General features: G+C 41.0%; 3 protein-coding genes across 6 annotated transcripts; 2 read left to right on the top strand and 1 right to left on the bottom strand.

Moving 5' to 3' along the window:
- Positions 1 to 102: 102 nt before the first annotated feature.
- si:dkey-98f17.5 (uncharacterized protein LOC569123 homolog) lies at positions 103 to 11973 on the bottom strand. The gene is made up of 12 exons (XM_053870900.1): positions 11817 to 11973; positions 9323 to 9434; positions 7915 to 8008; positions 7045 to 7099; positions 5052 to 5192; positions 4515 to 4675; positions 4342 to 4440; positions 3758 to 3903; positions 3464 to 3635; positions 3095 to 3207; positions 2932 to 3019; positions 103 to 1501 (listed from the first exon to the last, which is right to left on the bottom strand). Exons 1-12 carry the CDS (start codon positions 11926 to 11928, stop codon positions 1448 to 1450), a joined length of 1347 nt encoding a protein of 448 aa, XP_053726875.1. The 5' UTR covers positions 11929 to 11973; the 3' UTR covers positions 103 to 1447.
- A 4269-nt stretch (positions 11974 to 16242) lies between these two features.
- slc2a11b (solute carrier family 2 member 11b) lies at positions 16243 to 21646 on the top strand. Of its 3 annotated transcripts, XM_053871277.1 has the most exons (13): positions 16325 to 16354; positions 17304 to 17420; positions 17499 to 17597; positions 18170 to 18330; positions 18408 to 18532; positions 18600 to 18729; positions 18809 to 18957; positions 19826 to 20013; positions 20146 to 20256; positions 20571 to 20672; positions 20741 to 20816; positions 20885 to 21012; positions 21095 to 21646. In XM_053871277.1, exons 2-13 carry the CDS (start codon positions 17349 to 17351, stop codon positions 21284 to 21286), a joined length of 1533 nt encoding a protein of 510 aa, XP_053727252.1. In that variant the 5' UTR covers positions 16325 to 16354; positions 17304 to 17348; the 3' UTR covers positions 21287 to 21646. The 3 variants fall into 3 exon arrangements, with proteins under 3 accessions (XP_053727253.1, XP_053727252.1, XP_053727254.1); XM_053871278.1 differs by lacking the exon at positions 17304 to 17420 and having other exon boundaries at positions 16243 to 16354; XM_053871279.1 differs by lacking the exon at positions 21095 to 21646 and having other exon boundaries at positions 20741 to 20965.
- A 647-nt stretch (positions 21647 to 22293) lies between these two features.
- On the top strand, positions 22294 to 27836 carry rbm19 (RNA binding motif protein 19). Of its 2 annotated transcripts, XM_053871275.1 has the most exons (24): positions 22294 to 22442; positions 22516 to 22698; positions 22769 to 22882; positions 23077 to 23106; positions 23367 to 23571; positions 23644 to 23933; positions 24008 to 24067; positions 24139 to 24217; positions 24384 to 24455; positions 24530 to 24736; positions 24801 to 24931; positions 24994 to 25121; positions 25194 to 25290; positions 25403 to 25513; positions 25624 to 25824; positions 25892 to 25961; positions 26034 to 26170; positions 26246 to 26306; positions 26746 to 26825; positions 26890 to 26945; positions 27043 to 27165; positions 27237 to 27342; positions 27422 to 27542; positions 27611 to 27836. In XM_053871275.1, the coding sequence occupies exons 1-24, from the start codon at positions 22407 to 22409 to the stop codon at positions 27688 to 27690; spliced, it is 2778 nt and encodes a 925-aa protein (XP_053727250.1). In that variant the 5' UTR covers positions 22294 to 22406; the 3' UTR covers positions 27691 to 27836. The 2 variants fall into 2 exon arrangements, with proteins under 2 accessions (XP_053727250.1, XP_053727249.1); XM_053871274.1 differs by having other exon boundaries at positions 25892 to 26170.
- Positions 27837 to 27841: the final 5 nt, after the last annotated feature.

Here is a 27841-nt window from a genome sequence, read left to right as displayed (position 1 = left end):
ATGATGCCAATGTATTTCGTAGAAAGTGCTTTGTACAAAGAGAAACAGCAGTTGAGTTGAGTGAAGACGTTTAATGATTTACATACATTGCATATTGGCACCCTCATTGAAAAAGAACATGAAACAGGATTTTTAAAAATGATGCATGTAAAACAGTCAACATGAGTTTCTTAAAATTCACATTTCACCTAGTTTCAGAAATCAAATCAAAATTTTAGAAATTGATTTTTTTAGGCATTTCTTAAAAGCCACTTTGCCATATCCATCTTCAGAAAGCAAGTTGAAGTGTGCAGTGGTCATAGACCATCTACTGTTGTCTGTTTCCTTCAGCAGTGGTCAGTTGCCATGGTTGAGAGATGAAGAGCTACTGTCACTCAAACTAATGGAGAGGTTTGAAGTGTATGTTGTTCTTTATGTTGAAGAACAGTGAGTAACTTTATGGAAGAAGAGAGGTTCACTATATCCGATTGGTCACAATTTATTCTGACTGTTGTTAGCGTTCTGACTGTGACAGACTTATGTTGGTTAGATGGTGCCGAGGCTACTCTGTGCGATAAATAGTGTCATAAGTGCAGTGCTCACCTGAGGCAAGCTCACGAGTGCACCAAGAGAACAGGAATAATTGAACCCTGAGAGATGGTGGAGGGAGGGATGTGCAGTTGATGCAGCTTGAAGTGGATCCAGAGGGTTAACCAAACCATTAGTGCTGAGGTCAGCATGCAGTCAGTGTCTTGAGAAATAAAACGGAAAACTCTTCATAGGGACTGACCACTGTGGACCAAGGAGAGAAGGCTAGTCACCACTCTGTGGTCATCCTGCTGTCATGTTTCACTCGCACCAAACATTCACATTACTTAGGTCACAGGAGTGTTATTAAAACCTCATCAGTTCTTCACAAACTACATGGCGCTTTGGTTGATATTTCACTCATGAATACTTCAAAACTCATTGACACAACGAGGATAGTTATGTTCAGTGCAGTTCACAGACAGTTACGATCCCCTGCGCCCCCTCGCTCAATAGTTCACATTTCACAGTAAACAACAGCAAGTTGAGTGACAATATTTGGGACTCTGTCAATGCCACAGGTTAAGTTAACAGTCTGAAGCCATTAAAATCCACATCAGTCGGATGCTGGTCCAGATTACGACTGACCTGGAGTCACGTAAACATCAACAACACAACAGGGATCAGTCATTGGAGCGCACATGGGCATCTCTGCGATGACAATATGAAAAGAGTTTCATAAATATAACAAACAACACATGGAGGGGGAGCAGAGGGCAGACGTCTTCCGACAGAACACTTTTCTTATAAGAATAAAATTTTAGTCGAAGGATTAAAAATACGTTGGACTGAGAGATTAAATTTGAGGCTAAAATAGGCACAGCTATTAGAGGACGGCGTTGGCAGTGACAATATCACAATACTCTTCAGCTCGCCGGGGTCAAAGGTCATATTCTGCTGCACACTGCTGCAGGTACCAGTCGTATAATTTGCCCTGTGGATGAGAAGGTCAGTGTCACCACCATTGTCTGTGTAAAGATATTGACAACCACATGATCAACAAACAAGACGGATAAGAGGTTAAAGCTGAGGGACACACTGAGATGTCACTCTTCTTCTGTGGGCCACAGTCTGAGAGAATAGATATCTCTTATCATTTATTTGCAGGGACAGAGTGGTGTTATTTACTAAGCATAGTTTCCTGAAAAGCAACTGGGCTCCACGTCTCTCCCTGTGTGATCTGCTCTCTGACTTTTGACAGCAAATTCCAACAAGCGTTCTGACACCTCTTGTTGACTCACTCAAGCTCTGACTAACCTCGAGTCGAAATCAAAGAAGAAAGTAAGCAATGATAGTTCAGTAATAAAAGTGTATGTGCGGATCACATGGTGTCTGATGCCTTTCATGTGACACCATGTGATCCGCACATACACTTTTATTTCATCTTCTCCTGAAGTTAATAGCATTGTCGTCAAAGCCTACAGGCACAGCTCTCACCCAGCTGCCAGTAACACAATGAATCAAGTAAACAAGTTCACTGACACTGAAGCAGGAAAACTTGGTGCTAAGGGGAGACAAAGAGGTGTTTATAACCTATTCAGAAATTTTAGCTTTAAAACACAATTCAGGAAAAGTAATAAGAGTATTTAGTTCATTGTCTTCACTTATTTTTAATCTAAAAATAAAAAAATATATATATGCCGGTCAGTTTCTGCCTCCCACAGAGGAAACGGATTAAATAGAGAAAAATGATGACTAACAGACATGTCAATACACAGAGTAGCTCAGATGAAGACGGAAAGGCATTGGGACAGTGCGTATCTCTGTCAAGTATCCCATGTCCACCCACCCAATATTCTGTTCTCCCCAGCATTTTTAATCACATAGCACAACTACAACATCTGGCTCTCCTACCTTTTAAGGCAGGACCTGAAGAAGGACAGCGAATGAATGAATTTTGCTCTTGAGTTCCCCCATCATCAAAACATCTCTGATTCCCAAGCCCCCATCAGATACACCCTCTAGGCAAATCCACTTGTTCACTACATAATCCATGTGAATTATATTCTGAGTGCAATGTGCCCAATCGGACAGCAGGTGGGAGTCGTGTCTCAGAGCTTCTACAGCACACATACAGGAGACATAAAGAAGAGACTGTGTTCAGGAAAGGAGTGAGGGAACATTTAACACACTGGTAAATCTACATGTCACATGATTGATTTGACATTAAGTGGTGTTTTATGACGTCATGACGTCTAGTTTCTGCCTACTTGAACTGGGGGAGGACACATGACTGGATGAGCATTTCGGCTTGATGAAAATAAACAGGGTTTCAAACATATAGAACACAGCACTAATGCTGGTGGGGGGTGTCTGGTCTGGCGACGAACAAAAAACAATGATTGAAATTGAAAAGAAAGGAACCTTTTTGCTCTTGACGACATCCTGAATATAATCGCTGTACTCAGCCATCGTCCTCTTCTCCTTCTTGGTCAGCGTCTTGTTCCCTCGGCTGAAGATGACAAAGCATTTTCAGTTCTTGCTACAGCATCCTCAGACTGTGACCAAATCAATGTTGTCCACTGACCCAGAGAAGTATTTGGCGAGGTGAAGCAGCAGGTAGCAAACGGCTCCAAAGACGATCACACACACGACCTGTCCGTCTTCTGGTATCCAGTCCCAAAAAAACATGACGATTCCCTGTGCAAGAGTCAGAATAAAACTAACTCAACCGAGGAGAGTTCAAGGCTGTGGCACGGCAGCGTGACTTCAATGAGAGCTGCCATCACTTCAGACTTATGATGTCTTTTTTAAAGATGAAATCTCATGCGGTCACACGGATTGGAGACATTGAAGCAAGCTGATAACAAAACACATCATAGATCTAGCGTTTTTACTAAAACAGTTTTAAAAAACCCTAGAGTTACTGCACAGCATGAGTGACACGTCTACTCACCGAGACCACCGAGAGGGTCTGGGCCGGCCCCTCCCCACACAGCTCTGCCAACTGCTCTCTGGAGAAGGTGTTCACAATAAAGCTGAGGATGAAGAGGACAGGGAGGAACACACCCAGGGCACCACACAGGAGCGAGTAAAGACGGACGCTCCTGTTGTAGACACCATCAGCCCTGCGAGGGAAAACACAGCCAGATATCAGCAGAGCTGTTGGTCAGTCATCATAGTAGAATAATGAATGAATGACTGGTAGAGCAGACAGAAAAGATGACAACACTCCCTATCAGAGTCACACCTGTCTTGTTGAAGCTTGTTTTGAATGGTGCAACAAATGAGGTCGCAGTCCTTCTCCAGCTGGTCCAGCGTCCTCTGCACAGCCTGGTTTATTGTCTTCTCGATGGTCTGACACACACTGTCGATCTGGTTTACGCACCTGCTTGGCTAGAAAATATGACTCCGATTAGATTAGTGGCAAAACCTCCACACGACAAGCGGAAAACTAGACCAACTGGACTGAGCAGCAGTGCACAAATCTGTCCTCAGTGGAGGTGGACAGTTGTAGATCACAGGCCGGTGCAGTAGTAATTCAGCAATAGAGCTGATACTGCTAAAGCGAGTGAAAGGCTCCGGAATAAAACCCAGCCGTCTCCATCAGTCAGACTAAACTGCTGAATGAATCATCCAGGATGCATCCGTAAACACAGAAAGGCAGCATGAAGAATCTACATTCCAGGAAAATCAATGGAAGTACGAGGGTGTGGAGCCAGGGAAATCAGTTGATGCAAGAAATACATTTGAGATTCTTTACAGCTCACTAACAATATCCCAAGGCACTAGAGGATCTGTGAGCAACTTCATTGAAGGAGAATCCATGTTTACCTTCTCAGGGTTCGGTATGTAAATGGTTGGCATTTCAAAGCCGCACTTGTTGAGACCCGGACGTCGACACAATTCCTGCACAATCTGCATCATCACCCTCTATGAAGAATGGATAAATCACGCTTGAGTATTTCTCTGACACAAGTACTCAAACAGAGTGAGGATCAGCTCACCTGCCGGTCTGTTTCCCTCCCAGCTTCATCAGCTTTACTGAGGTAGAACATCAGCTTGTCCCCACATTTCTCACTCAACCTCTCCACGATGTCAAGTGTGCGTTTGCAAAGTGCCTGACCCATAGGGTCAAAGAAAACAAATATCAGGTCCGATTGTTCCCCTAAAAGGAAAAGGACAATGAAGACATTGAATTGAAAACACAATTCTGGCATTGACCATAGGTCTGAAACACACAGTATGGATATAAAACCCAATTAATTTGTCTTTCTTGTGAGCATTTCACCCTCAGACTCCAACATTTTAAAACAATCTTTTTTGAAGCGCAAATGTCACTTATATTTTAAATCTTGATCAAGATATTTCACAAGATCACACACAAAAATGTAAGAGATTCAAAGCCAACATCTGCCAAGTCTGATTCCATTTTTTATGGTCTTTAGTGCAGCATGAATTTAATCTTCAACATACACACATGAGCATTCCTGCACATCGCACTCAAGTCAAGTAAGCAGTGACATAACTACTAGGACACCCACCCAGCCAGGTGATGGCGTTGTTGACATTAAAAGGGTAGATCATGTCTCCGTCTACTAATCCTGGCGTGTCTACGAATGTCACCAGGCTGAACTTCTTCTGCTTTGAGGTAGAAATCTCGGCGCGCAGATAGTCCATGACACCTGTAACACAGACACCTGCGGATGACGTCGCTGTGGTGACAGAGGTGATTCAAGCAGTGCAGACCTGCGCCAGCCTCTCCAGCCTGGAGAAGACCAATAAATGACTCTCATCTTCAACACAGAGAAATTAGAAACACATTGCCAAGTGATGGCTAGAATATCAGGGTTAGGTTCTGGCTTTAATCATCCCCTCCCTGATGGGGTCTGTTGTCATGGTTACACACAACAGCTCTTCAACTGGCAGCTTTAGCGTGGGGTGTGGGACATAAAGCTAGCCAGTGAAGAACGACTGTGAGGCAACGCTCTTGTTATCGCCCCCCAACCAGCCCCTTGACAACTCCAAGCAACAGACAAGGATGGCAATTGAGACACAGACACACACACACACACACACACACACACACACACACACACACACACACACACACACACACACACACACACACACACACACACACACACACACACACACACACACACACACACACACACACACAGGATGTCACTGAGGCCATTTCTTAAGAAGAGGCAGGTGCTGAAAACCAGCACAAATCACATCCTTGTGCTGCAGAGTGGAGCGTTGCTGATGTGGTACATTAGCATTCTCTTATGTTTCTCTCAGCAGCTTCAGCACAATTTTACACCTCCCTCTGCTATCACATATCGGAGAGGCATGTCACCACCACAGACGTGACTCATTTAGATTTCATATCGATGACCTTCTGCGTGAACGATGGTCAACACAAACGTGCAAGCAACACCTGAAAATAAATACATCGGGCTCATTCACACTCGCAAAACTGCACAAAGTGCAACAAGCAGGACTGAAAAAGAGAGACTTGCTGTTAGGTGCTAAGTCCCTCAGGAGATGGTCACTGAGACGGCAACACTGGATCTTCTGTGAACCACTTCAAAGGCAAACAAACAACAAAGCTGCAAGAGGATAAGTTCTGCAAAGATTCTGGTTACAGTACACACGCACACAAACAGAAATTTAGTATGAACACAACTAGAGCTTTAAAACAATCAACTAGCAAACACCAACACCAATCTTCACAAATAATGATGAGTCATCCTTAGTTGTCATATCTCCAGCGTGAGTAAAAGAAAAGTTGAAATGAAACTGCAGCTTGTATTCCAGATGAGATCCGGTGCTGCCGCGCCTCCTTCTCTAACGCCTGTGACATTTCTCAGCTGCTGCTCCGGACTCCACTGCACTGCTGTCGATGGGGCGTGTGACTCACGCCATACCGTCCGCACCCAGTGAACCCTCATTCTCCAAACACTATCAATGCACAGGCATACATTACTGCCCCCCTCCCTCCCTGCTACCGCTGCTGCTCCCTCGACAGGCACACCCAGGCTTTCCACAGACCACCTCACCATCTCCAGACCACTGCTGACGCACAGGGAGCTGACAACAGAACAATATCTACAAATGAGATCTGTTGCGCCAGCACAGTCCAGACTCGGAGCCAGATGTGAGCACCATTTGTTTCATGCCAGTGAAAACTTTAAAGATAGCTGCAGTTCAATGCGAGCATTAGTCATCAAGTGACGTGTTTAAGCATTAGTCAACGCGGACTTCACAAAAAGCACTCATGCAGTGTCTGACCAGCACCAGCTAGTGGCTTTATTTATCCATTTACTATTCATACAGTGATGTTGCACTAATGCTGCACCTCGGAGCTGCACCAGCTTCATGCATATCTAAACCAACCGACATGAAATTGAGCCATTAAGATCCTCCCAGCAACACACATGCTCTTGTTTGACAAAAGCACACTCACACACCTAATGACTTAGTTTGGACCAGTGCAGAATTAGAAAACGGTAATTAAGCCAGGCCTACCTTTGAAATCTAGGAGGGGTCGAAAATGAGGGTAGAGATGTAGCGTTGCATTTCCCTATAACAGAGAAAGAAAATGTGAAGAGAGATGAATCTGTTTGTGGAGCTGATCTCTTTTCTCTGCACTTCATCTTAAACAGCCGCTTCTTTGCGGAGTGATTTCTATAAGCTCCTTTTCTCCACATAAGAGATGATCCTTCTTCAACTCTGGAAGGCAAATATATTATTCATTTGTCATCACCTTCACCACCGAGGACGGGGGAGGATGGAGAAGGACACCGCCGCCTTCTGACCTGTTTATGTCCTGTAAGAAGCTGGAGGGTGCACGTGGGAGCGCGGCCGCATACCAAGCATACACAGCTAGGTGTTCATTCATTCACTTATTCACTGTTCAGGATGTGGAGTGCCTCATTGTAGGTGAGAGTGTGTTGCAATGAAAGAACTTGCATGTTCCTGCGTGTCTCCAGCCGCTCCTATGAAGACAACTGGGTTTGTGTTCTGCCCATTTTTCTCACAGCTATATTTTATAATGGATTTTAAGATGTTTCGTTCTACTTCCTTCATTTCGCACCAGAGGTCACAAGTGAAGCATCTTAGTCTCCACCTATCATGATCTTTGCCACATCCTTGAACCTCAATGGCAGTCATCCTCACAGCTACAAATTTGTCTGGTGATATAAAATAAACCAAATTTGTTTGTCTCATTGAGTTTTCATCTTTTTACAAAAATATTGGATACCACTAATCTGTTAGAATACTAACATGGACAACAAACCAGAAGAATTATGATTTGCGAGGTCAATATTAAGTATTGCGATTATAACAACGCATCATTTCATTGTCTTGTATTTGCCATAACTCAGTTGCTTTTACCGTCAAGGATTCTCTTTTCCGTCCGCTGGTGATGAAAGTAAATCCCTGAGTTTCTATGGCGACACCAGTTTTTTGGATGTGCTCTTCAACGTACCTGAAATCAACAGTTTATCAAGTCATTTGAGTTAAGGTGAAAACAACGAAAGAGGGAAATCAGCTTCAGCAATTTCTATTCTTGTAATAATTTAATATCCTTTTCATAATTTCAATCTAAAAAAAATCTGACCTTTGATTTCCACTGCTTTACATGCATTAAACCACAGTTCATTTTTTACCCAAGAGTGGGCTCCATAAAATAAAAGATAAAAATAATCACCCATATTGCACACTCTCCGTCTCACCAGACTTTGAAAGTTATATGACATTGAATTTCAATCAATGTTTTTGCACTGAATTCATGCACATGTATTTTTTTCTCCTCAAAGTTAGATCATTGAGACATTTTAAGTAATCTAAAAAAACAAAACAAAAAAATCAGTTGCGGGACTCAGCCACTCAGCCAGTGAGATTAGGGACTCCTGGTCACATAACACAGAGCTCAGTATCATGAGAGAGACAGTTGGCAATAGCAACCACGCACCGCAGCATACATGAACTCCATTTTCTTCAAGATTAGATTTTTATCACTAAATTGTAACATCTTTTATACTGAATACTACTAATCGTTTTCATTGGAAAATGTCATTTGTTAATAAACTCATTTGTCAAACTGTAAAAAAAAGAAAAAAAGAAAACTCAATAAAAAATATTCAATGACAGAAATTCAAAGTCTTTAGACAGATTTGCTTGCAACACGTTAATGTAATAAGGAAAAAAATGGAGGAGTGGTACTTTTGTTATGTAAGCAGCTAGTGTTCAGTGCTAACATCAGGGACGTTTGTTACACGGAACACAGTAGCTTTTGGCTCTACAAACAACAGTATTATTGCTGCAAACCAATTTGACTGTAGAAGGTACCAGAACCAACATTTAGTAAGTGTGGGCCAACACAGGAGAGAGGGAATTCAATCATGCACGTTTGTGTACCTAGGAGGAAACAAGGTGTCGTGTGTAATAAGTCAGTGGTGAAGAATTACACCTTATTTTTGCAGGTAAAATAAATTGAAATAGCTTACCAGAGTCACAAACCCGACTAAGGTGGCATTCTGATTAGATAGGTGTCATATTTAAGAGTATCACTTGTTCCATAAATATAAGTTCTCTTCAGCCGGCAACTGGGGCTCTGTTTTAAAATGTTGATCCCCTGTGTTATTCAATTTAACACCCTCATACAGTCAATAATGCATGTTAATTTAATTTCTGTTTAATATTGCTGAAGTAGAAATAACAAGACAATCGATTTAACGGTTGCCATTGACAAAACATCCATAACTGAGCTCAACGTTTGTTCACAAGCCTCGTATATTACCAGTTAATGAAGGAGCTTTTTCCTGCTGAGTGGTTTCCCATTATCATCACGATAATCTTCTTCCTCGGAGGCAGGAGGCGAACTCCGAGGCTGCTGGCAATCTTCACCAGGCCTGAGAATAGACACGCATATTTTGTGAGCCGTGTGGAGCAGCATGACAATGTAACGTACAGAGGCCTAAAGGACTATAAATAACTCGCAGGGTGTGAGCCCTATATTGATATATTAAGCTCTATCAGAGACATGTTACTGACTAGCCTGCCATGGTAACTGATGTTATCTGGGGCGGTGTCTACCCCCCACGAGACCCTGCAGAGAACACATGGATACAGTTGATTTACAATCAATCAATGGTCCTGGAGCAGGAACCATCTATCAGCGGCCGCTTGCTGTCCATGCTTGCCCTGCAATATGAACTTAAGCGGACATTTTTAGATTTGACTTATTTATAGGTCGAAATGACCACACAGTCACTGCTAGTCACTTGCAGCCAGATCTTTGGCAATGTTAGCATTACACATACGCAGTGCAGCATTTCAGCAATAATGACGACAGAAATTTATACATGATGATAATTTACACCAGCGGGTAGAGCGGGTATTTGTAGGAGTCCAGGCAGGCAGGTTCTGGATTCAAAATCTAATAGAGGGACTTCATGTTTGGGTGAGTCTGCAAGCGCTTCCTGAACTTATAGAGTGCCTTCAGTGATGCAGCTTGATTTAAATAAGACGAAAACGTTTTTTTAAAGGGTTTTATACTTGCAACTTAAATATTTAAATTGCATGTAATAATGTCCACTGATCTGAACCAATTTATTATATGTAGCTCAATAGCGTGCATTTGTACATAAGGTAGGTAGGAATAGCTCTGTGGGAGTATAAATGGAACCACAAATAGACTATTAAACTAAGTGTGTCCGCATATTTGGATGTCTGTACATATTGCATGTAAGGTAGTAATGAGATATTTGAGATATCCTCTGAGTCAGAGACCTTTTATATGGTTTCTCTGAACCAAAAAAGAGAAGAGGATTGAAGTGGATTAGTGCAGGGAAATAACAGACTTAGATAAAACAATCAGATCAACAGCAAGAGGTCACAGCTAACAGCTGAACTGCACCATATGGAAACACAGTTCAGATCAACACAGCAGCAATGGATGCTTCACTTTCATCATATGAGGAAACGAATACACTTTTGTCAGCAGGTGTTAATGAGATGTATCAAAATTTGCAGCTGTCTATAACAAAACGTTCTTTGCAGTGCAAGGACAGTCTAGATGGTGGAAGTGAAATGGTTGCTGTGTTACGAATAAGTTCAGTCAAGAACAAATATCTCAGATCATCAGGCAGAAAAATTAGTGCCCATATAGTTATTGGCTCGCAAAGGTAACTTCGGAACAGACAATTGTACATGCATTTCTTGTGGAATTTTGCAATTGCTAAAAATAGAATTCCTCAAGACTTGTATAACAATAAATCTCAACAATAAAATACAAATATTGACAAGATTATTAAGCATGAGATGTATGTACTATTGAAAGAAAATATTTAAGTCAATAACAATATTAGAAATACACTTGATGTCCACTTCCGTATTTTTCGTACTCACTTCCGTGTGTTGTAAATTACGTCGTCGTCAGATATAATTCAAAATAGAGATGCATTTTTCGCTCCCAGGATTGTACTTTATATCAACAACTATATTAAAGTGCAGGCATGTTAGTCTCTATTAGGTTATTATCATTTGCAGGTATATCTACTTGTTAAGAGAAAGATGAAAATGCAAGCATTTTGTAATTAAAAGAAACAGTATTAGTCAGAAATTAAGTTGGCAAATCTAACCAACGTGAAGAATAAATGTGTTGAATCTTGTAATGTGGATACTATGTAAAATATGTCATGAGCTAAACATAAATAACATCAAACAAGCAACACCGACAGTATACAAAACAAATACACACAAGTTAGCATTATGAGCCAGTAACAATGAATGCAGTAGCAAAAGAAATATTTCATACTGTTTAAGAATGGATTGGCGTGTTAATATGACCGTTATAAACTGATATTCCATATCAAAGTTGAATTTCTAGAGAGGAGAAATCAGATGTAAAGATCCAGATGGAAATGCGACAGTGTACAATGCCAATGCTGTCCAGCTAATAATATACGTTTTAAGTGAACAGTTGAGATGAAGCAGTGTATACTTGGTGAGGGTGCAACTGTGACCGTGGCCACGGAGGGAGTCCAATGTCAAGTGTGATACTGACAGGCAGCTGTTGCTGCAGTTCCTACACTCACCCTAAAACACGCTAACTTTATGCAGACTACAAAAACAACTATATATAATTATATATAAGCAGGAAAATGTACTGACGAACGCTTAATATAAACTTGGACCAAGTTATGACTCTACCTGTGTCATTACTACTCTGGGTTTATGCGCCGCGGCGGTAACTTAGCTTCGAACTTCACTGCAGACGTTTGTTTATTTACCGTTTTCGCTGTCGACGTACAAACTGTGGCATTCTTTCAAAATCCTTTCACTTGGAGTGGTAATAGCAGACTCCAGAGGGTTCGCCACTGACCGGGGCTTTCTTCCGGACATTGTGGTCAGCGAGAGCTGTCGTTTCTCTGCAGTGCACTGAGGGGAAGCATTTCACTGCAACACCGGCTTATCTGGCAATGAGGCGCTCCCTTCCGGTCAACCTTTGCTACTGACAAGCCAAAATAATAGTAAATAAAGATAACGATCATCTGTTCGTCACTCTAATCATTGTTTGCATTATTATAATTATATAATACAAGACCTTAAGTAACATAACAATAATACGTATAATATAATATAATATAATATAATATAATATAATATAATATAATATAATATAATATAATATAATATAATATAATATAATATAATATAATATAATGATACTATTACTACTACTACTACTAATAATAATAATAATAATAATAATAATAATATATTTACAGTATATTTAAAAAGGTTAAAAGAACGTTTTTATTAGGCATTCAAACGAGAGGAGGTGACTGTGAGGTATGGTTGGTTGTGTGCATTGGTTGTGTGTGAGCTGCTCAAACCAGCTAGAGTGGGGTTCTTAAAACAAGAACTTAGAACAATAGGCTCCTTTGAAAAGTTGACTTCAAACATCTTGAGTCACATGATAACAGGTCATCCCCACAATATCACACACAGAGAGAGCCTTGAATACCGACTTGTCTTGAGGCGTCCCAGCATGCACTGCAAGCATGAAAGGCCTACCCTTTTTCTGTATCAAATATGATCATATTGTCAAAATGTTTTGATGACATTTGACTGATCCTGTTAACACCTGCCCTGCCAGCACTGCGATTGGCTGAAAGGCTTTGTATAATGATTTCCATGGAAAAATGACATCCATGCCATCTGTCTATTCACCATATATTTCACCTATTGGAATTTATTTGTACAGTGTTCAACAAGAATCTGACTTTGGATGAAGAGGCACTGCCCTGTTAGAGCATGGCCACTCCCATGCTATACTTGCACACCTAGTGGCGGTCCACGGAACTGCATTATGCGGCCCTTGACTAGAGGAAGCAAGTCAGATCACACAAAAATTGCTGGTCACACCAGCTAATAATAACGGGTCGGACCAGTTAAAATTAAGCCACCATCCGCGGCTTTTAGGTCAAACCTGATAAAAATCTCTCTCCCTCCTGAGAGATTTTTATCAGGTTTGAACCTAACCCTAACCCTGAAAACTAATATTCATTGTAATTACGTTTTATCATTACAAAATTCTAACTAGGTTGCTTTTAATGAACAGATATGAGTATGCATAGATAAGCTGGATGATGTACATGACTGAGTCAGAGAGCTCTTCATCTCCCTCACCATCGCTTTAGCTTTGCACTCACCACAATCCTCGGCTCATAATAAGAGTTTAATTTCATTTAACATCAAGTTGAAGTCATTGATCTTGCTGTTGCGGACGGCCTTGTGCGTCTTATGAGACAAGTCTGCCTGTGTTAGTCTCTTACAACAATGTCACACTTAACAGCTGAATCTCTCTCTGTAGAGGCTCAGTATTTCGTCATCATGAAGTCAACTGAGACAAGATTAGTGTTTTAGTTCTCCATTCACGATATAATCATGCCTCGCGACAAATGTTCAGTATTTTAGATCATTAGCACATTTCTGTCATCTTAGTAGTTGGACAGTTACATTACGTTGTAGCAGTTCTCACTTCACTTTTCACATTAGTTTCTCAGAGTTTATTTGATCTTTCTTTTACAGTGTATATATATATGTATATATACATATGTGTGTGTGTGTGTGTTTTATCTAATACCTCACACCTGCCTTCAACTTCACAATTTCATTCTTTCCTGTCTTTAGTCTTTAAGCAGGAGCTTTGGTGTTGTGACTTTTTTCAGTACACACAGGAAGTCAGAACAGTTGCTGCAACATATGCATTATACTGCACTGATGCGTCTCAGAGCATTCCCAGACCATGCATTCATACAGGTCCTTAAAGAGCCTCATGGGTCCACATTTTTGTTCCAGCCAGTCACTGTTTCACCAGTCGGGTGTCTGAAGACTGCGATCAGATGATAGTCAGTCAGGTGCTGTTTGTTTCAGCTGCACCTGACTGGTTAAACATGTGTGCTCGGTTGGTTGGAACAAAGACCTGCTCCCACTGCAGCCTCTTTGTGGAACAGTTTGAGACCCCTGCCATAGATATAATTTCTCATGTATCTGAGCACTTCAAATCCTGCCACATCATGACCCCTGTCTGTTTCTGGGGCAATGAGCAGAACAATACACCTGCTGTCACAAGTTTACTTTGGATCTCTTTTGTACCTCTGGGTCAGCAGACCACAAAACGGTGTCTGAGAATGTATGACCTCGGTTTTAGCATCAATGGTTTCTGATAGTTGAGTTTTTGTTGACTGTAAATGGGCCCTAGAGCCCTGAGAGGACTTCGGCATATGACCAATACATTCACAATTATTCACAAACAACAGCCATTCAAGTGTTTGTCTTTTGTGGTTTTCACATGATGTGCTTTTGGAAAATGGTTCCATGTACCAGCATGAAGTCACCATGGCGTAATGAAGTCCAAAACTCTATTTCCAAATTTTCTATAGCATATATCATTGCCTGATAAGTGACATTGTGAAACAGCGGCAGCTACAGTGGCGCCCAAGCGCTCTAACACTCGCTGTGAGCCATCATCTACCTGCAGCAACGTCTACTGCGGTCAAAACAAGAACCGTCCTTTTCCATAGGAAGGAATAGGCTGAGTATCCATTTTGATCAGCTTTCAAACACAAAAACCTACACTCAGGTTCTCTGCTCGAGAAGCTTTCTCTTTGGACTGTTAGTGGTGACAGTCAATGAGTTTTACCTTCAACCTGTTTCCTGTTTATTTATTTAACTGCGACTTTATCTCACCGTGACAATGTCCAGCCGTTGAGCCGCAGAAACCTAAGGGCTGTTTTACAATCGTATCCAGGTAGATTTTTTTCCCTTATTACCATTGTGTGTATCCATCGAGTTTGGCATCACTTTTCATGTTGGAGTCATGACAGATGCTTTATGCACTGACAAACTATAAAACTGTGCAGAAATGCATGACAGCTAACTAACACTCTGCTTCTAATTATTCCTCATTTTCTTTGTTCTGTTTTTGAATTAATTATTATTTAAATTCGAAATATGATATATTTGTTCTTTACTTTCATGTTTCCCTTTTCCCTTCAATTTTGTGTCCGTATTTCTATTTCCCTGCCGCGGTAAACTGAAATATTGAACTTTATTTAATTAATAAATGGGTTTATTATCATAAGTAATGCCACAAAAAATAAAAGAATATAACATTTCGTTTTATTTATTTATTTTATATTTAAAGTAAATCTTGATTCAATTTATGCTGAGGATCTTTAAAAGGCCCTGAAAGGTATTAAAGTTGAGACTACGTGGTGAGCAAAACAAGTTGAAAGTTGCGCAAACACACCAGAATCATGTCTGTGAGAATTCAGCACAACAAAGTCAATCGTAATCGTAACTTGAGTCAGCCACTGAAAAGATCACAGCAAATATGAATTACGAAATATTAGAATAGTAATGCTAATATCATAATATCATTAATATGAAATATAATGAATTAACACTTTAAACAGCGTACTATCAACAACAAAAATCACAAGATACTGTGTCAAGTATTGCACTCGCCTCAGGGCTGGGTGTCCCTGAAAGAAAAGGAATCTGCATGATTTTTTGGGATTGAAGAGAGTTACATGATATGAGGAGTTGAATTAAAAATAATACAGGAAAGCTGATAAGGAGCCCGAAAGATCATGCCAAAGATTAATTCTTTCAATTTCACTTTTTGTAACATTGTTCCTTGCTGTTGAGTGTAAATCCTACACATGAATATTTGGCAAGATTATTCCTCGTCTCATTCTGAATTGAAATTGTGGGATGCAATGTTTGCTGTTGTCAGTCTGTGGCAGATGTTTATCAGATTAGGATGAGCCTTCGGGCTCCATGTATTCATTCTTCATGCATGTTAATGTCCTAATGTGTTGTGAAGCAGGTGACAGGCATAAAAATGGATGAGCTATAGGAGTTTTTTGTATCTCCCATTGCAACACATGAGTGAGCTTTGTGACCACCCAGCATTGCTATAAATAAATCTCTGTCTAAATACCAAATCTGAATCAAAGTCCTTCATTGAAAAAGTCCCAGATCACCTTTGTGGAGACAAAATAAATACAAAGCTTTGTTGTCGTTTGGAAAAAAGAGAGCAGAACAAGGGTAATCCCACAATAACCTCAGACCTGGAATGCACAACATGGGGTTAATTGTTTTTTTCCCTGGAGCACCGATCATATGCTACGCTCCACAAGAGGCCGTCTGTTATGTGAGGCGTGGAACATCCATTATAAATGCTTTTTACAAACACAATTTCACAGCAGCTTTAAAGATGGAGATCCATGAAGGACCAGCACAAGCAAAAAAAGAGGTAGGTTCACTTGACCTGCATGAGTGTTTTAAGCAGATCAGACATGGATGAGTGAGTTGAGCAAGTCACATGCAAAATATTCCTACAGGTTGGATTTTAGATTAGTGAATTACAAGTGTGAAAGTAGCAGAAATGTTAAATCTATCCGTGTGGTAAATCATATGAAGATGATGCCCTGTTCTGGAGCATGTGAACAATTCATGACCGTCCAACTCAAACAAAACCCTGGAAAACATGGTGTTAGGCATAAAAAGTGAGACCAGAACTAAGCCACTGGAGAAAACAGAGTTATAAATAGACACCTCAGACGAACTTCATTTGAATTTGGGCATTCTTTTCATTAAAAATAAATTTGTTGGCAAAGCTGCAACTGTATTCACATGGCAAGCATCCATCCCATCAAAGCGTGTTTTGTTTAGTTAGAACCAAATCATTTTACTATTATTATTTGCCTATTTGCCTGTATATGCCCAGCGACAGACTGTCCATTCTGTTAGGGAATATATACACGCATTATTCACCATACCATTTTAGTGAACGTGTGTGTGAAGAGTACTCTTGTAAAAAAATGTGTATATGGAAATGTATTTATTTTAAATGTAAAATAACCATACAAACTGATTCAGATTTATGACTGCTCTGATCAGAGGAGGGCGCCATTGTCTGTTTCTTGCGAACCCACGAGGCGTTACCTTACGCGTCTTCATTTAACCGTAAAGTGTCGATTCGGTTCAACGGACCGTACATTTTGTCGTGGCCGCTTGTAGAACGTTATCGATGAATTTGTTCATTAACCTAAGTGCGACCACTGAACTCGATGTGTTTCAAAGTTCCCTGACTGAGACGGAGTAGCGTGAAATTTCGCTGGTTCGGGGAACTAGGGGAATGACTCATCAGGCCAAGTTGGCCTCTGGAGCGCATCATCCGTATAAATCCGTCCTCTCCTCAGATGTAAGAACAGTCAGAGGCAGATGACTAAACTAACAGCAACACTATGCCGAGAAAAAACATGGACGAGTATGAGCCTTTGCTTATAAAAGACTCCGGTGCGAAGCGGACGAGTAAGGTATGATTCGGGATTAGGATCCTTCAACGATGGTATCAAAATGTTCCTATGTCACTTTTTTTCTCGTTTTAATCGCAGTTGCCAAACAGCTCTCTGCTTATGGCCATGTTCGCAGCTGGAATTGGAGGAACGTTCCAGTACGGATACAACATCTCGGTCATCAACGCGCCCACAATGGTACCGAACCTTCTTCTCACTTCCCAACTTGAAGGAATCACACTGGAGACACCAATTAATTTTTTTTTTCAATCGTCCAAGGAAGAGAATAACTGAAAAGGTTATTTTTGGAAAAAATTAAATATCGGAAATATGGATCCAGGACTCTTGGCGGACCCAAACGTTTTTTTCCCTTTATTAATACTGTTATTTAGTGTTATACTTTTATGCGTGTGTTTGCTTAAATATTGTGCAAACGTTTCTACATGATTTTTCTTTTTAATAGTATTCCTGAACTCGAGTTAATATTTTTAAAACAAATTTGGTTGTACACGCATAGTATTTTAGTTGATTTCTATCTGCACTTAATGCTGAAATAATTTCATCAAAGAGTCTGTTTAGCTGTTAATGTGTGACATTTTGGCAACTACTTTTTGAGAGTCAATCATTCACAAATAGTGGTTGCCAACAGATAGAAACAATAACCCATTGTAAACTGCCCTTTAAATTTTTAGATCAGATTTTCTTCAGTACGCTAGTAAACCTAAGATAAGCCATGAATATCAAGGTGCTCTTCTGTTTTTTTTCCATAGTCTGTTCAGAGTTTTATCAACCAAACATGGCAAGACCGGTACCAGACCGCGATATCCGAGAAGCTGGTCACCCTCCTGTGGTCTGTTATCGTGTCCATATTCACGTTAGGGGGTCTGATGGGGGCTCTGCTCGGAGGGACGTTGTCAGTCAAGATGGGAAGGTAGAAGCGATGGAGTTTTTGTACAATGTGAATCATAGTTTTGCTGTTGACTGTCTACATGTTCATTGTCTGTACAGAAAAGGGACTTTGTTGACCAATAATATTTTTGCCCTGTCGGGTGCCTTGCTCATGGGTCTGAGTTATCCCACCGCTTCATTTGAGCTCCTCATCATTGGACGTCTTCTCACTGGAATACAAGCTGGTAAATCTTGACTGGAACCTAAAGTAAACCCACATATATTCTGCATTCAACTACGCTCCTTTTGCAGGTGTCTCTATTTGTGTTCAGCCTCTATATTTGGGGGAAATTGCTCCCACCCAGTACCGAGGTTTAATGGGAATGGGAACTTCCATTTTCATCACTGTTGGGATCCTAGCCGGACAAATCATGGGCCTCAGGTAAATCCTGACTTGACTGAACGAAATATTTAGATAAAGAAGCATGTTTGCTTCATAGAACGTGTGTTTGCTTTGACAGGGAAGTGTTGGGTCAAGAACAGTACTGGCCGATCCTGCTGTCCACCACATGCATCCCAGCAATAGTGCAGCTGATGATACTTCCTTTCTTCCCGGAGAGTCCGCGCTATCTGCTCATCGACAGGGGAGATGATGAGGGATGTAAAAAGGGTATGTTTGTACTTTTTACTGCATGCAATCTTTCTTTATTATACGTTACAATTTCTGAAAAACTGTGGTGGAACGTTAAGTGGGCCGGGCACTGAGTGCACATGGATTTCACATGGAGACGATGGGCTGCTGCATCAGACTCAGAACCACTACAGTTAAGATCGAGCCAGTAACAGCGTTGCATTCCGGTGCATCTGGCGCCATATGGAGAGATTATATATGTCATAAATTAACCAATCATTTAAATGAACTGTGCAATTCCCATTGAAATGTAAAATGTAGGGGGAGTGTTCAGATTTAAGTTCTGTTCTGTATCTGTACATGTAAAACAGTTTTTTTTTTGTTCCATACATACATCACCGAACTCTCATTTATCCTGTTTCATCATGGGTGTCTTGGTTATGACATCACATATCTCTGATATATGTACTGATATATATTCTGTATTGACTTTTTAGTCTTATTCACAAGTGCACGCCGTGAAGTGGAGATACTGTTCTTCAGACTGCACGTATGTGGGAAAGGGTGGTTTGGGGTTATCTTAATATCATCTATTTCATCATTTGTTTGATAAAATGTTTTCACTGTCCCTGGTATTTCATGCCGCGGCTTCATTGTCCTGTGAATGTATGGAGTGTGTCAAGTAAGAATCCAGATTATGTTCGGCGGAAGATGCTCAGTGTAGTTAAAGGTCCCGAATTTTTCATTACGTACGCTCTGAGCATTTTATCTTTTCTAGCAATGTCACGGTAGAAGCTGCTGCAGTTGACAGTTCCTCACAGAAAACAGGCGAACTTCCTTCTCGGGGTTACACGTATTAGTGTCGAGTGTTAACGGTTGCGACTTTCCTCTCCTTCTTTTTTTAAAGCTCTGAAGCAGCTGCATGGCGCGTCTCGTTGGGATGGCGAGAAGGAGGACATTGAGAAGGAGAGGAATAATTTGCTGGGATTCAAAGCTAAGAAGCCCTGGGAACTGTTCACTGACCGCAGCTTGCGTCTGCAGCTTCTCACCGTCATGCTTCTCAATTCAGCTCAGCAGCTCAACGGCATCAACGCAGTACGTAGTCTCCAGGAAGTCTCCCTCTTCACTGGCAGCTACTGCTTCATATTGTGAATTGTGAATTGTAAACAACCACTGATGACATGATGAAAACAGTAGATTTACAGCAGGACGCTGTCTTCTCCTCAGATATACTTCTATGCCGGTTATGTATTCGATGAAGCTGGAATTGCGGCTGATAAGATCCCATATGTAACAGTTGGAACCGGCGCCTGTGAATGTCTCACCGCGTTAACGTGTGTAAGTATCATTCTGACTGTCTTCTCCTGCTGTACATCCTTTCTTGCCACAAAAGAAACTGAGTTGAGCTGTTGTCTCCACGTCAGTTCAGGCTTGACGCGTGTAAATCAATTGCAGCACGTGTTGTGAAATCTGCTAAATATGCTTGAATGCTTCATGGATGTTTGGAGTGGGTGTTTTTGTACTTTTTTTGAAAAAGATCTGGGTGTTAAGTCCTAAATTGACCGTGAAAGTTTGGCGTAAAAAAGATGTGATTTTCTTTCCTGGAGCCTTTTATTTCCCAGGTCTTGTGACACGTTGTGTGTTTCACGCAGGGTTTACTGGTCGAAAGCCTGGGAAGGCGGGTTCTCATTACAGGAGGATATGTGCTCATGAGCATCTGCTGCATTTTATTCACGCTAACGCTGACATTTACGGTAGATCAACAACATTTGCACACATAACTGTGCTTCACCGTCATTAATTATTTTTCATTCCCCCTCAGGATGCCAGTCCAGTCTTCCCATACCTGAGCATGGCCTGCATTTTTGCATTCATTCTCAGTTTTGGTTTGGGGCCTGGTAAGACAAGGAATATTGCTGAAGGATTCTCTGCCATGTCTGATGGTTTGCTGTCAATTTTTTTAAAGGTGGTGTGACTAACATTTTGACGACCGAGCTGTTCACACAGACCACACGTCCTGCTGCCTACACTATCACAGGGACAGTCAACTGGACCAGTTTCTTCTTGATCAGCCTGGTCTTCCCTTTTATTGTGGTGAGTAGATCTAAAGAAGTACGCTAAATCATTTTGCTGCATTTTATCATATATAAACTAACTGTGTTTTCTCGTCCCACAGCTTGGACTGCAGCAGTACTGCTTCCTAGTCTTCATGGTCATTTGTACTGCAATGGCATTGTACATCTTCTTTGTTGTTCCCGAAACCAAGAACAAAAGTTTTCTGGAAATTCAGAACCACTTTAAGTCTTCCAACAGAAAAGGGCAGTCAGCAGACAGCTCTGCGGCAACACTGTTAGCATCTTCCTTGTAATGTGACTGTTTTTATCAAAGAGTCTTTGTTTTCGTTCCTTGGTGTATCGATTATACATGTGTGTGGATGAAGTTGATGATTGTTTAATAAGATTCAAAGCTGATTGTGAAGTGACAATTTCCGTGGTGCTAAATACAGAACATGTTACATATGCTAAAACCGAAGAGATATTCAATAAATATTTAGTTGTTCTTTTTTATGCTCATTATAAGTTGGAGTCACATTGACCTGCTGAGAAGCCTGGTGTTCCAGTTAACAAAGTTCAAGTGAGAACAAGAATGTGTGTGGTTCTAATCCTCTAGATTCTTCTCATAACTGCCATTCTCTTGTTATCCATGGACGTCAGTGCAAGAACCTGAAACAACAATTACAGGAAATTTTGTACCCTTTCCATAAAGATTAAAACATGAAAGATTTGTTATGACAGTTCATACGCTGCAGTCATTTTTGAGAGTTACAGGATATTGAGGCCACGGAGCTAATAATACAGTAAATAACCACAAATGTCAGATGTAATATGCACAGCTTTTTATGTTAAAATGTGAAGTAGCATTTTGGAAAACATTTTAAAAACGTCATGACAGCATTTATGAAATAGGGGTAGGTCTTGACAAATGACAAAAAATGAACTAAAGGATGCATGATTCATGAATTACACACATCTTGAATGACAGAAACTTAAATTTTGCATCTACTGCAGTCTCCTCCATCATAAATATTTTTGTTATAGCATCACGGATATGTTCTCCGTCAAAGAAACGTTATATACATGATTAATCTGCGTTATTTGGATTAGTCAATTTTAAAAAATCCAAACAAAAGACGACACAGAAAACAACAATCACGCTGTTGTTGACTTTTTATCACACTCCCGCACGCATTATAATACACACCTTAAAGGTCCTATATTCTACGGTAATCGCCGGAAACCTGAGTATGGATTGAACAATACACCGTTGTCTCCAGTAGATGGCGAGGTACGTCATAAGGAGGTTGAAGTCATCCCGATAGAAGAAGAGGACGAAGGCAGCATGGCGACTCAGTAAAGTGTACATGCTCGTTTGTTGACAAATATAAACTGTCATATTCCTGGCCACTTTAGAGAGTAACAGCCGCTAAAATGTCTCGACTCATCGTTAAAAATCTTCCGAACGGGGTGAGTAGCTGTCCAGGAAGTGAGTAGCCCTTGGTTTTTCCTCTTGGGAGTCTACATGTGTTGCCTTGTCCAGATGAAGGAGGACAGGTTCCGAGCCATCTTTGCGGACTTCGGTACCGTGACAGATTGCTCCCTGAAATTCACCATGGAAGGGAAATTTCGCAAGTTCGGCTTCGTGGGTTTCAAAACGGAGGAGGATGCGAATAAAGCGCTGAAGCATTTTCACATGAGTTACGTGGACACCTCCAGAGTGACGGTACATCGCAGCACGAGTTTAGAGTCGGCTTCTGTTTGATTTATCTCTTTTAAATAATGGTTCATTGTAGGTTGAGATGTGCAAAGCCTTTGGGGATCCCAGCAAAACAAGGGCATGGAGCAAACACACACAGAAATCTATCCCTGTGAAGCCTTCAGCCCCGACCGACATTGAGAGCAAAAAGGTCTTATATTGTTCAATAATTTTGACTGATTTGGTAATTGGTCATTGTGATTTCGTTTTTTTAGACTTTAAAATGTTTTATTTATTTTCTGATACTGGTGTGTATTTTTAAAAAGACTTTGAGAGACCAAATACTATATAGAAACAATGGGTTGTGGTATTTTTAGTGAATGTACATATGTCATTTGTTTTCAGAAAAAGGAAAGGGTCAGTGCCCTGGGAGATGTGAGTAAATGCTTTTTCCATTTGCATGTATCTTGCCAATTCAAAGACGGCTGTCTTAACCGATATACAATATATATTGCGGTGAATTATTCTATCTGAAGCCATCTCATTAGATGGATCATAAAGTATTTTCGTTTGTGACTAAGTGAAGTAGCAATTCTCATTTTCAATTATATGCATAATAATAAATGTGCAAAATGTTGAGACCCTACGTAGGTTGCTATGTCTGTGATTGAGTTTAATGATCATTTTTCTGTCAGCTGGAGAAGGATGAGGGGTTCAAGGAGTTCCTCTCAGTGCATCAGAATCGCAGTCAGGCGCAAACCTGGGCAAACGATACCATTCAACAGCCTGACACTGCAAAGTCTAAGGGCAAGAAGAAGGTGGTGGAAGATGATTACCTCAACTTTGATTCTGACCAGTCAGAAAATGAGGATGAGGATGAAGAACAGGAGGAGTTTGATGGTAAGTCTGTTATGTGTCCAAAGTCTTCCTCATATATACATGACAGGGACCTTCAAGTGTGTTTTCTTCTAGGTGTTACAAAGGAAGCACTGAAATCCAGCCTCTCAGATATGGACTACCTGCGTTCAAAGGTGGTAAAATCAAAAGACAATGAAAGTGACGGTGGCAATGATGATGATGAGGAGGAGGAGGAGGAGGAGGAGGATGACGACAACGACGACGACACAAACGATAAACCTCAGCAGCAGACAGACAGTGCCTATGAGAGTGGAGACAAGGACCACAAAACAAAAGCAAAAACTAAAGCTTTGGTTACTGGTAATAAGGAGAGCAGCAAAGGGAAGAAGAGCTCTACACAGGAGGTGAGTATTGACACTGATCAGTCTGTCTTCATTGTTTTCTTGAGGCATCTAAAAGTTCTCAATTTTTCTTTCAGATGGAGCCAGTCACTGACTACACAGTGAAGTTAAGAGGAGTCCCCTTCACTGTAAAAGAGGTACATTCTTCTGAGCCCTTTAAAATCATAACATCGTGGCATCATTACATCATAGCATTTTTCTTTTATAGCGACAAATCAGAGAATTCATGACGCCGCTGAAGCCTGCCGCCATCAGAATTGGAATAAATGAATCTGGCAAAAGGACAGGTTTGTGAATTGTGAATCAAATCCCTAAATATTTTGTTGAAAATTTCTCTGAGAGGTCCATGTTTTGTGGGCGTGAAAATAAAACCACTCTACATTCAGAGGTTCTGTAAAATTCTATATGCCATGTTGGGGACTAAATTTCAATAAAGTTGTCTCTCCATTTCAGGTTATGTTTATGTGGACCTGCACTCTGAGGAAGAAGTGCAAAAAGCCTTGAAGAAGAACAAAGATTACATCGGTCAGACAGTACTCTGAGTAGCTGCGGCTTCGATTTAATCCAGTTTGGTCTCACCGAATGTAACATTTTCTTAGGTGGCAGGTACATAGAGGTCTTCCCTGCGGGTTCTTCAGGATGGAACAGATGTGAAAAAATGGAGAAAGCAACTGACAGAGACTTCACCAGGAAGTTAAAGGATGATGAAGAGGAGGAAGATGTGTCCGAGTCTGGGAGACTTTTCGTCAGAAACCTCCCCTATACTTGCACAGAGGAGGAGATTAATGAGTTGTTCTCCAAACATGGTGAGTGTTTAATGTTACTCCAGCTATGTCCAATCTGCTTCTTTACCTGCTTTCCTCTTCACAGGTCCTTTATCTGAGGTACTCTTTCCTATTGACAACCTAACCAAGAGACCCAAAGGTTTTGCTTTTGTCACGTACATGATTCCAGAGAACGCTGTGACGGCTCTGGCTCAGCTGGATGGACATATATTCCAGGTACAGCAGGTTTGGGACTCTGGTCATACTACAGATGAATTTCAATCAAACGCTCCTTCCAGGGTCGGATGCTTCACCTTCTTCCTTCCACTATAAAGAAGGAAAGCACTGAATCTTTGGAGGCAGGTGGTCCTGGTTCTTCATCGTATAAACGACAAAAAGATGCCAAAAATAAAGCCTCCAGTAGCAGGTATATTAATTATTGTCAATTGATTTCGCGAATCACATTTTTCTTAATATTTGCACCTCATTTGTCTTATAGTTCACACAACTGGAACGCCTTGTTCCTTGGAACAAGTGCTGTCGCGGATGCAATTGCTGAAAAATACAACACCACAAAGAGTCAAGTCTTAGACCATGTAAATCTTTTCTTTCACTTTGTCCCCATTGTTATGACTATAAAGTTAGAATTACTTATCTACGTTCTGTTTATAAGGATTGATGTTATAATGATTTTATTCACGTCCACAGGAGTCTGCGGGAAGTGTTGCCGTCCGAATGGCACTGGGAGAAACCCAGATTGTCCAGGAGACCCGGCAGTTCTTGATAGACAACGGTGTGTGTCTGGATTCCTTCAGTCAGGTATGTTGAGCTCATGCTGTCCCCTATTACCGTTGGAAAGTGTCTAACTTAAAGCGTACTGTGAAGGGCAAACGTAAAGTTGCATTTCAGTTAAACCTGTTGACTTGCAGGCTGCTGCAGGACGAAGCACATCTGTGATGTTGGTGAAGAATCTCCCAGCTGGCGTCACCACATCAGAGCTTGAGAATCTCTTCTCGCCTCACGGCTCTTTGGGACGAGTACTACTTCCTCCTTCCGGACTGACTGCCCTAGTTGAGTTCCTGGAGCCAACTGAAGCAAAGAAAGCCTTCACAAGACTGGCCTACAGCAAGGTCTGATATCAATGATGTTATTTATACTTTAACAGATGTATCTGAATTCACTGTCTTGATTTGGCAGTTCCATCATGTCCCGCTGTATTTGGAGTGGGCACCAATTGGAGTGTTCGTGGCTCCTGTACCACAGCCGGGTGAGACTCTACAGGCTGAGAATATTTTCAAAGGTTTTTATATTTCAACATCAATGATTTTAACACCCACAGTCAAACAAGAGGCAAAGGAGGAGAAGAAAGAGGAAACGGATGATGGTGAGGAAGAAGAGGAAGAAGAGGATGCTCCTGGTTCAACCCTCTTTATCAAGAATCTGAATTTCAGTACGACCGAGGAGAAACTACAAGAGGTGTGCTTTTATTCTGCAGTGGCACAATTAATATGGTTGGAATTTTTGCACTCATTTGCTCCCTGTCTGTTTCAGATGTTTTCTAAATGCGGCAAAGTCAAGTCATGTACAATCTCCAAGAAAAAAGATAAGACTGGTAAACACATCTCAACACAATCCCATGAACAACTGGCGATGATTTGAAAAGAAGGGGGAGGTTGCTGAGCTATAAATATAAATACATCAGTTTCATCATCTATTTGGGGCTTTCTAGCTAAACAAATACATTTGACATTCTGTGCCAACTACAAAACATTTCTTCAGAAAAGCCTTGTTGTGCACCAGTTTTTGGACCAGTTTTTGAACCGTTTCCACGGATGGTTGGGCATGCAGTTTTCCAGAGCTCAGTTGTTGCGTCTTTCTCCTGGATGAGCATCTATCTATCTCCACTGTGACTCATGTGGTTGGAGAAAGAGTCATTCCTTTTGATCTATTGTTTTACAGTTAATATTGGAGGCAGCAACATTCAATGTATTCCTTAAACCTTAAAAGTTTTTCAATGAAATGATAGCAAATCTTGTTTTAAAAACCTTCAGGTCAGTTTTTGTCCATGGGCTACGGCTTTCTTCAGTATCAGACAGCAGAGGCGGCACAGAAGGCTCTTCGCCAGCTACAGGTGACGAGTCTGAGTCTGTGGTTAAAACAACGAACGCTCACTTTTCTTTACCTCTGTCCCCCAGCACTGCACTCTGGATGATCACCAGTTAGAAGTGAAGATTTCAGAAAGAGCCACTAAGTACGACTCTCTTCATCTGAATCAGCCAAGTCAGACTGTACAGATAATGGTTCTTTAACAAGATGGGCATTTAATTTTGTCACCTTTTGGTTGACAGAGTTACTGACGTGTCGCACAAAAAGAAGAAGAAGCAGCAGGAGAAGAAACAGACCGGATCCAAGATTCTGGTCCGCAACATTCCCTTCCAGGCCAATGTCAAGGAAATCAGAGAACTCTTCTGGTAATAGCCAGACTTTTTTACAGTGATGTATTGAAGAGTGAAGTATTTGTGTGCTCCCATTATCTCAACAGTACATTTGGGGAACTGAAAACTGTTCGTCTTCCAAAAAAGGCTGCTGGCTCAGGGAATCATAGAGGTTTTGGTTTCATTGACTTCATTACCAAACAAGATGCTAAGGTTGGTTTACATCCCTCGGGTTTTGGGTATATATCTGCAGTATTTTTTATAATCTTAATCTTTCTTTTCTGTTTTCTAGAAAGCGTTTAACGCCCTCTGCCACAGCACGCATCTGTACGGGCGTCGCCTGGTGCTTGAGTGGGCGGATGCTGAGGAGACAGTAGACACATTAAGAAGGAAAACAGCAGAGCATTTTCATGGTGAATGAAACGAATTTCAGCAACTTGAGACAAGACAAACCTTGATCTGACACTTGGTTTAATTTCAGTGCCTTCTAAAAAGCAACGTAAATCCGAAGTGATGGAGGGAATCCTGGAGACGATGGAAACTGATGACGTGGATGATTGAAATGTTACATTCAGTTATAGCTATTTTGAAAACTTTAATTAACACAAATTAGAAAAAAGATTTTTTTTTATTAAACTCCAGCCCACAGAGGCTGAACCAGGTTGAACCCTTTTGTATTTAAATCAAACTCAAACTGTATTTTAGTGTATTC

This window comes from Synchiropus splendidus, chromosome 7, assembly GCF_027744825.2.
Source record: "Synchiropus splendidus isolate RoL2022-P1 chromosome 7, RoL_Sspl_1.0, whole genome shotgun sequence".
Classification (NCBI taxonomy): Eukaryota; Metazoa; Chordata; class Actinopteri; order Syngnathiformes; family Callionymidae; genus Synchiropus; species Synchiropus splendidus.
This window is presented reverse-complemented; position numbering and strand designations above follow the sequence as displayed.

What these genes read in the sequence shown, in the direction of transcription:
- slc2a11b (XM_053871277.1), top strand. Translation starts at nt 17,349, where the DNA reads ATGCCGAGAAAAAACATGGACGAGTATGAGCCTTTGCTTATAAAAGAC. An exon ending in TTGTCAGTCAAGATGGGAAG is followed by an intron (nt 18,331 to 18,407) that starts GTAGAAGCGATG and finishes TTGTCTGTACAG; the next exon opens with AAAAGGGACTTTGTTGACCA. An exon ending in GGACAAATCATGGGCCTCAG is followed by an intron (nt 18,730 to 18,808) that starts GTAAATCCTGAC and finishes TTGCTTTGACAG; the next exon opens with GGAAGTGTTGGGTCAAGAAC.
- si:dkey-98f17.5 (XM_053870900.1), bottom strand. Translation starts at nt 11,928, where the DNA reads ATGTCCGGAAGAAAGCCCCGGTCAGTGGCGAACCCTCTGGAGTCTGCT. An exon ending in AAAAGCTCCTTCATTAACTG is followed by an intron (nt 8,009 to 9,322) that starts GTAATATACGAG and finishes TGTTGATTTCAG; the next exon opens with GTACGTTGAAGAGCACATCC. An exon ending in GGAAAAGAGAATCCTTGACG is followed by an intron (nt 7,100 to 7,914) that starts GTAAAAGCAACT and finishes TCTCTGTTATAG; the next exon opens with GGAAATGCAACGCTACATCT.
- rbm19 (XM_053871274.1), top strand. Translation starts at nt 22,407, where the DNA reads ATGTCTCGACTCATCGTTAAAAATCTTCCGAACGGG. An exon ending in TGGACACCTCCAGAGTGACG is followed by an intron (nt 22,699 to 22,768) that starts GTACATCGCAGC and finishes GGTTCATTGTAG; the next exon opens with GTTGAGATGTGCAAAGCCTT. An exon ending in CAAGAAAAAAGATAAGACTG is followed by an intron (nt 26,307 to 26,745) that starts GTAAACACATCT and finishes AAAAACCTTCAG; the next exon opens with GTCAGTTTTTGTCCATGGGC.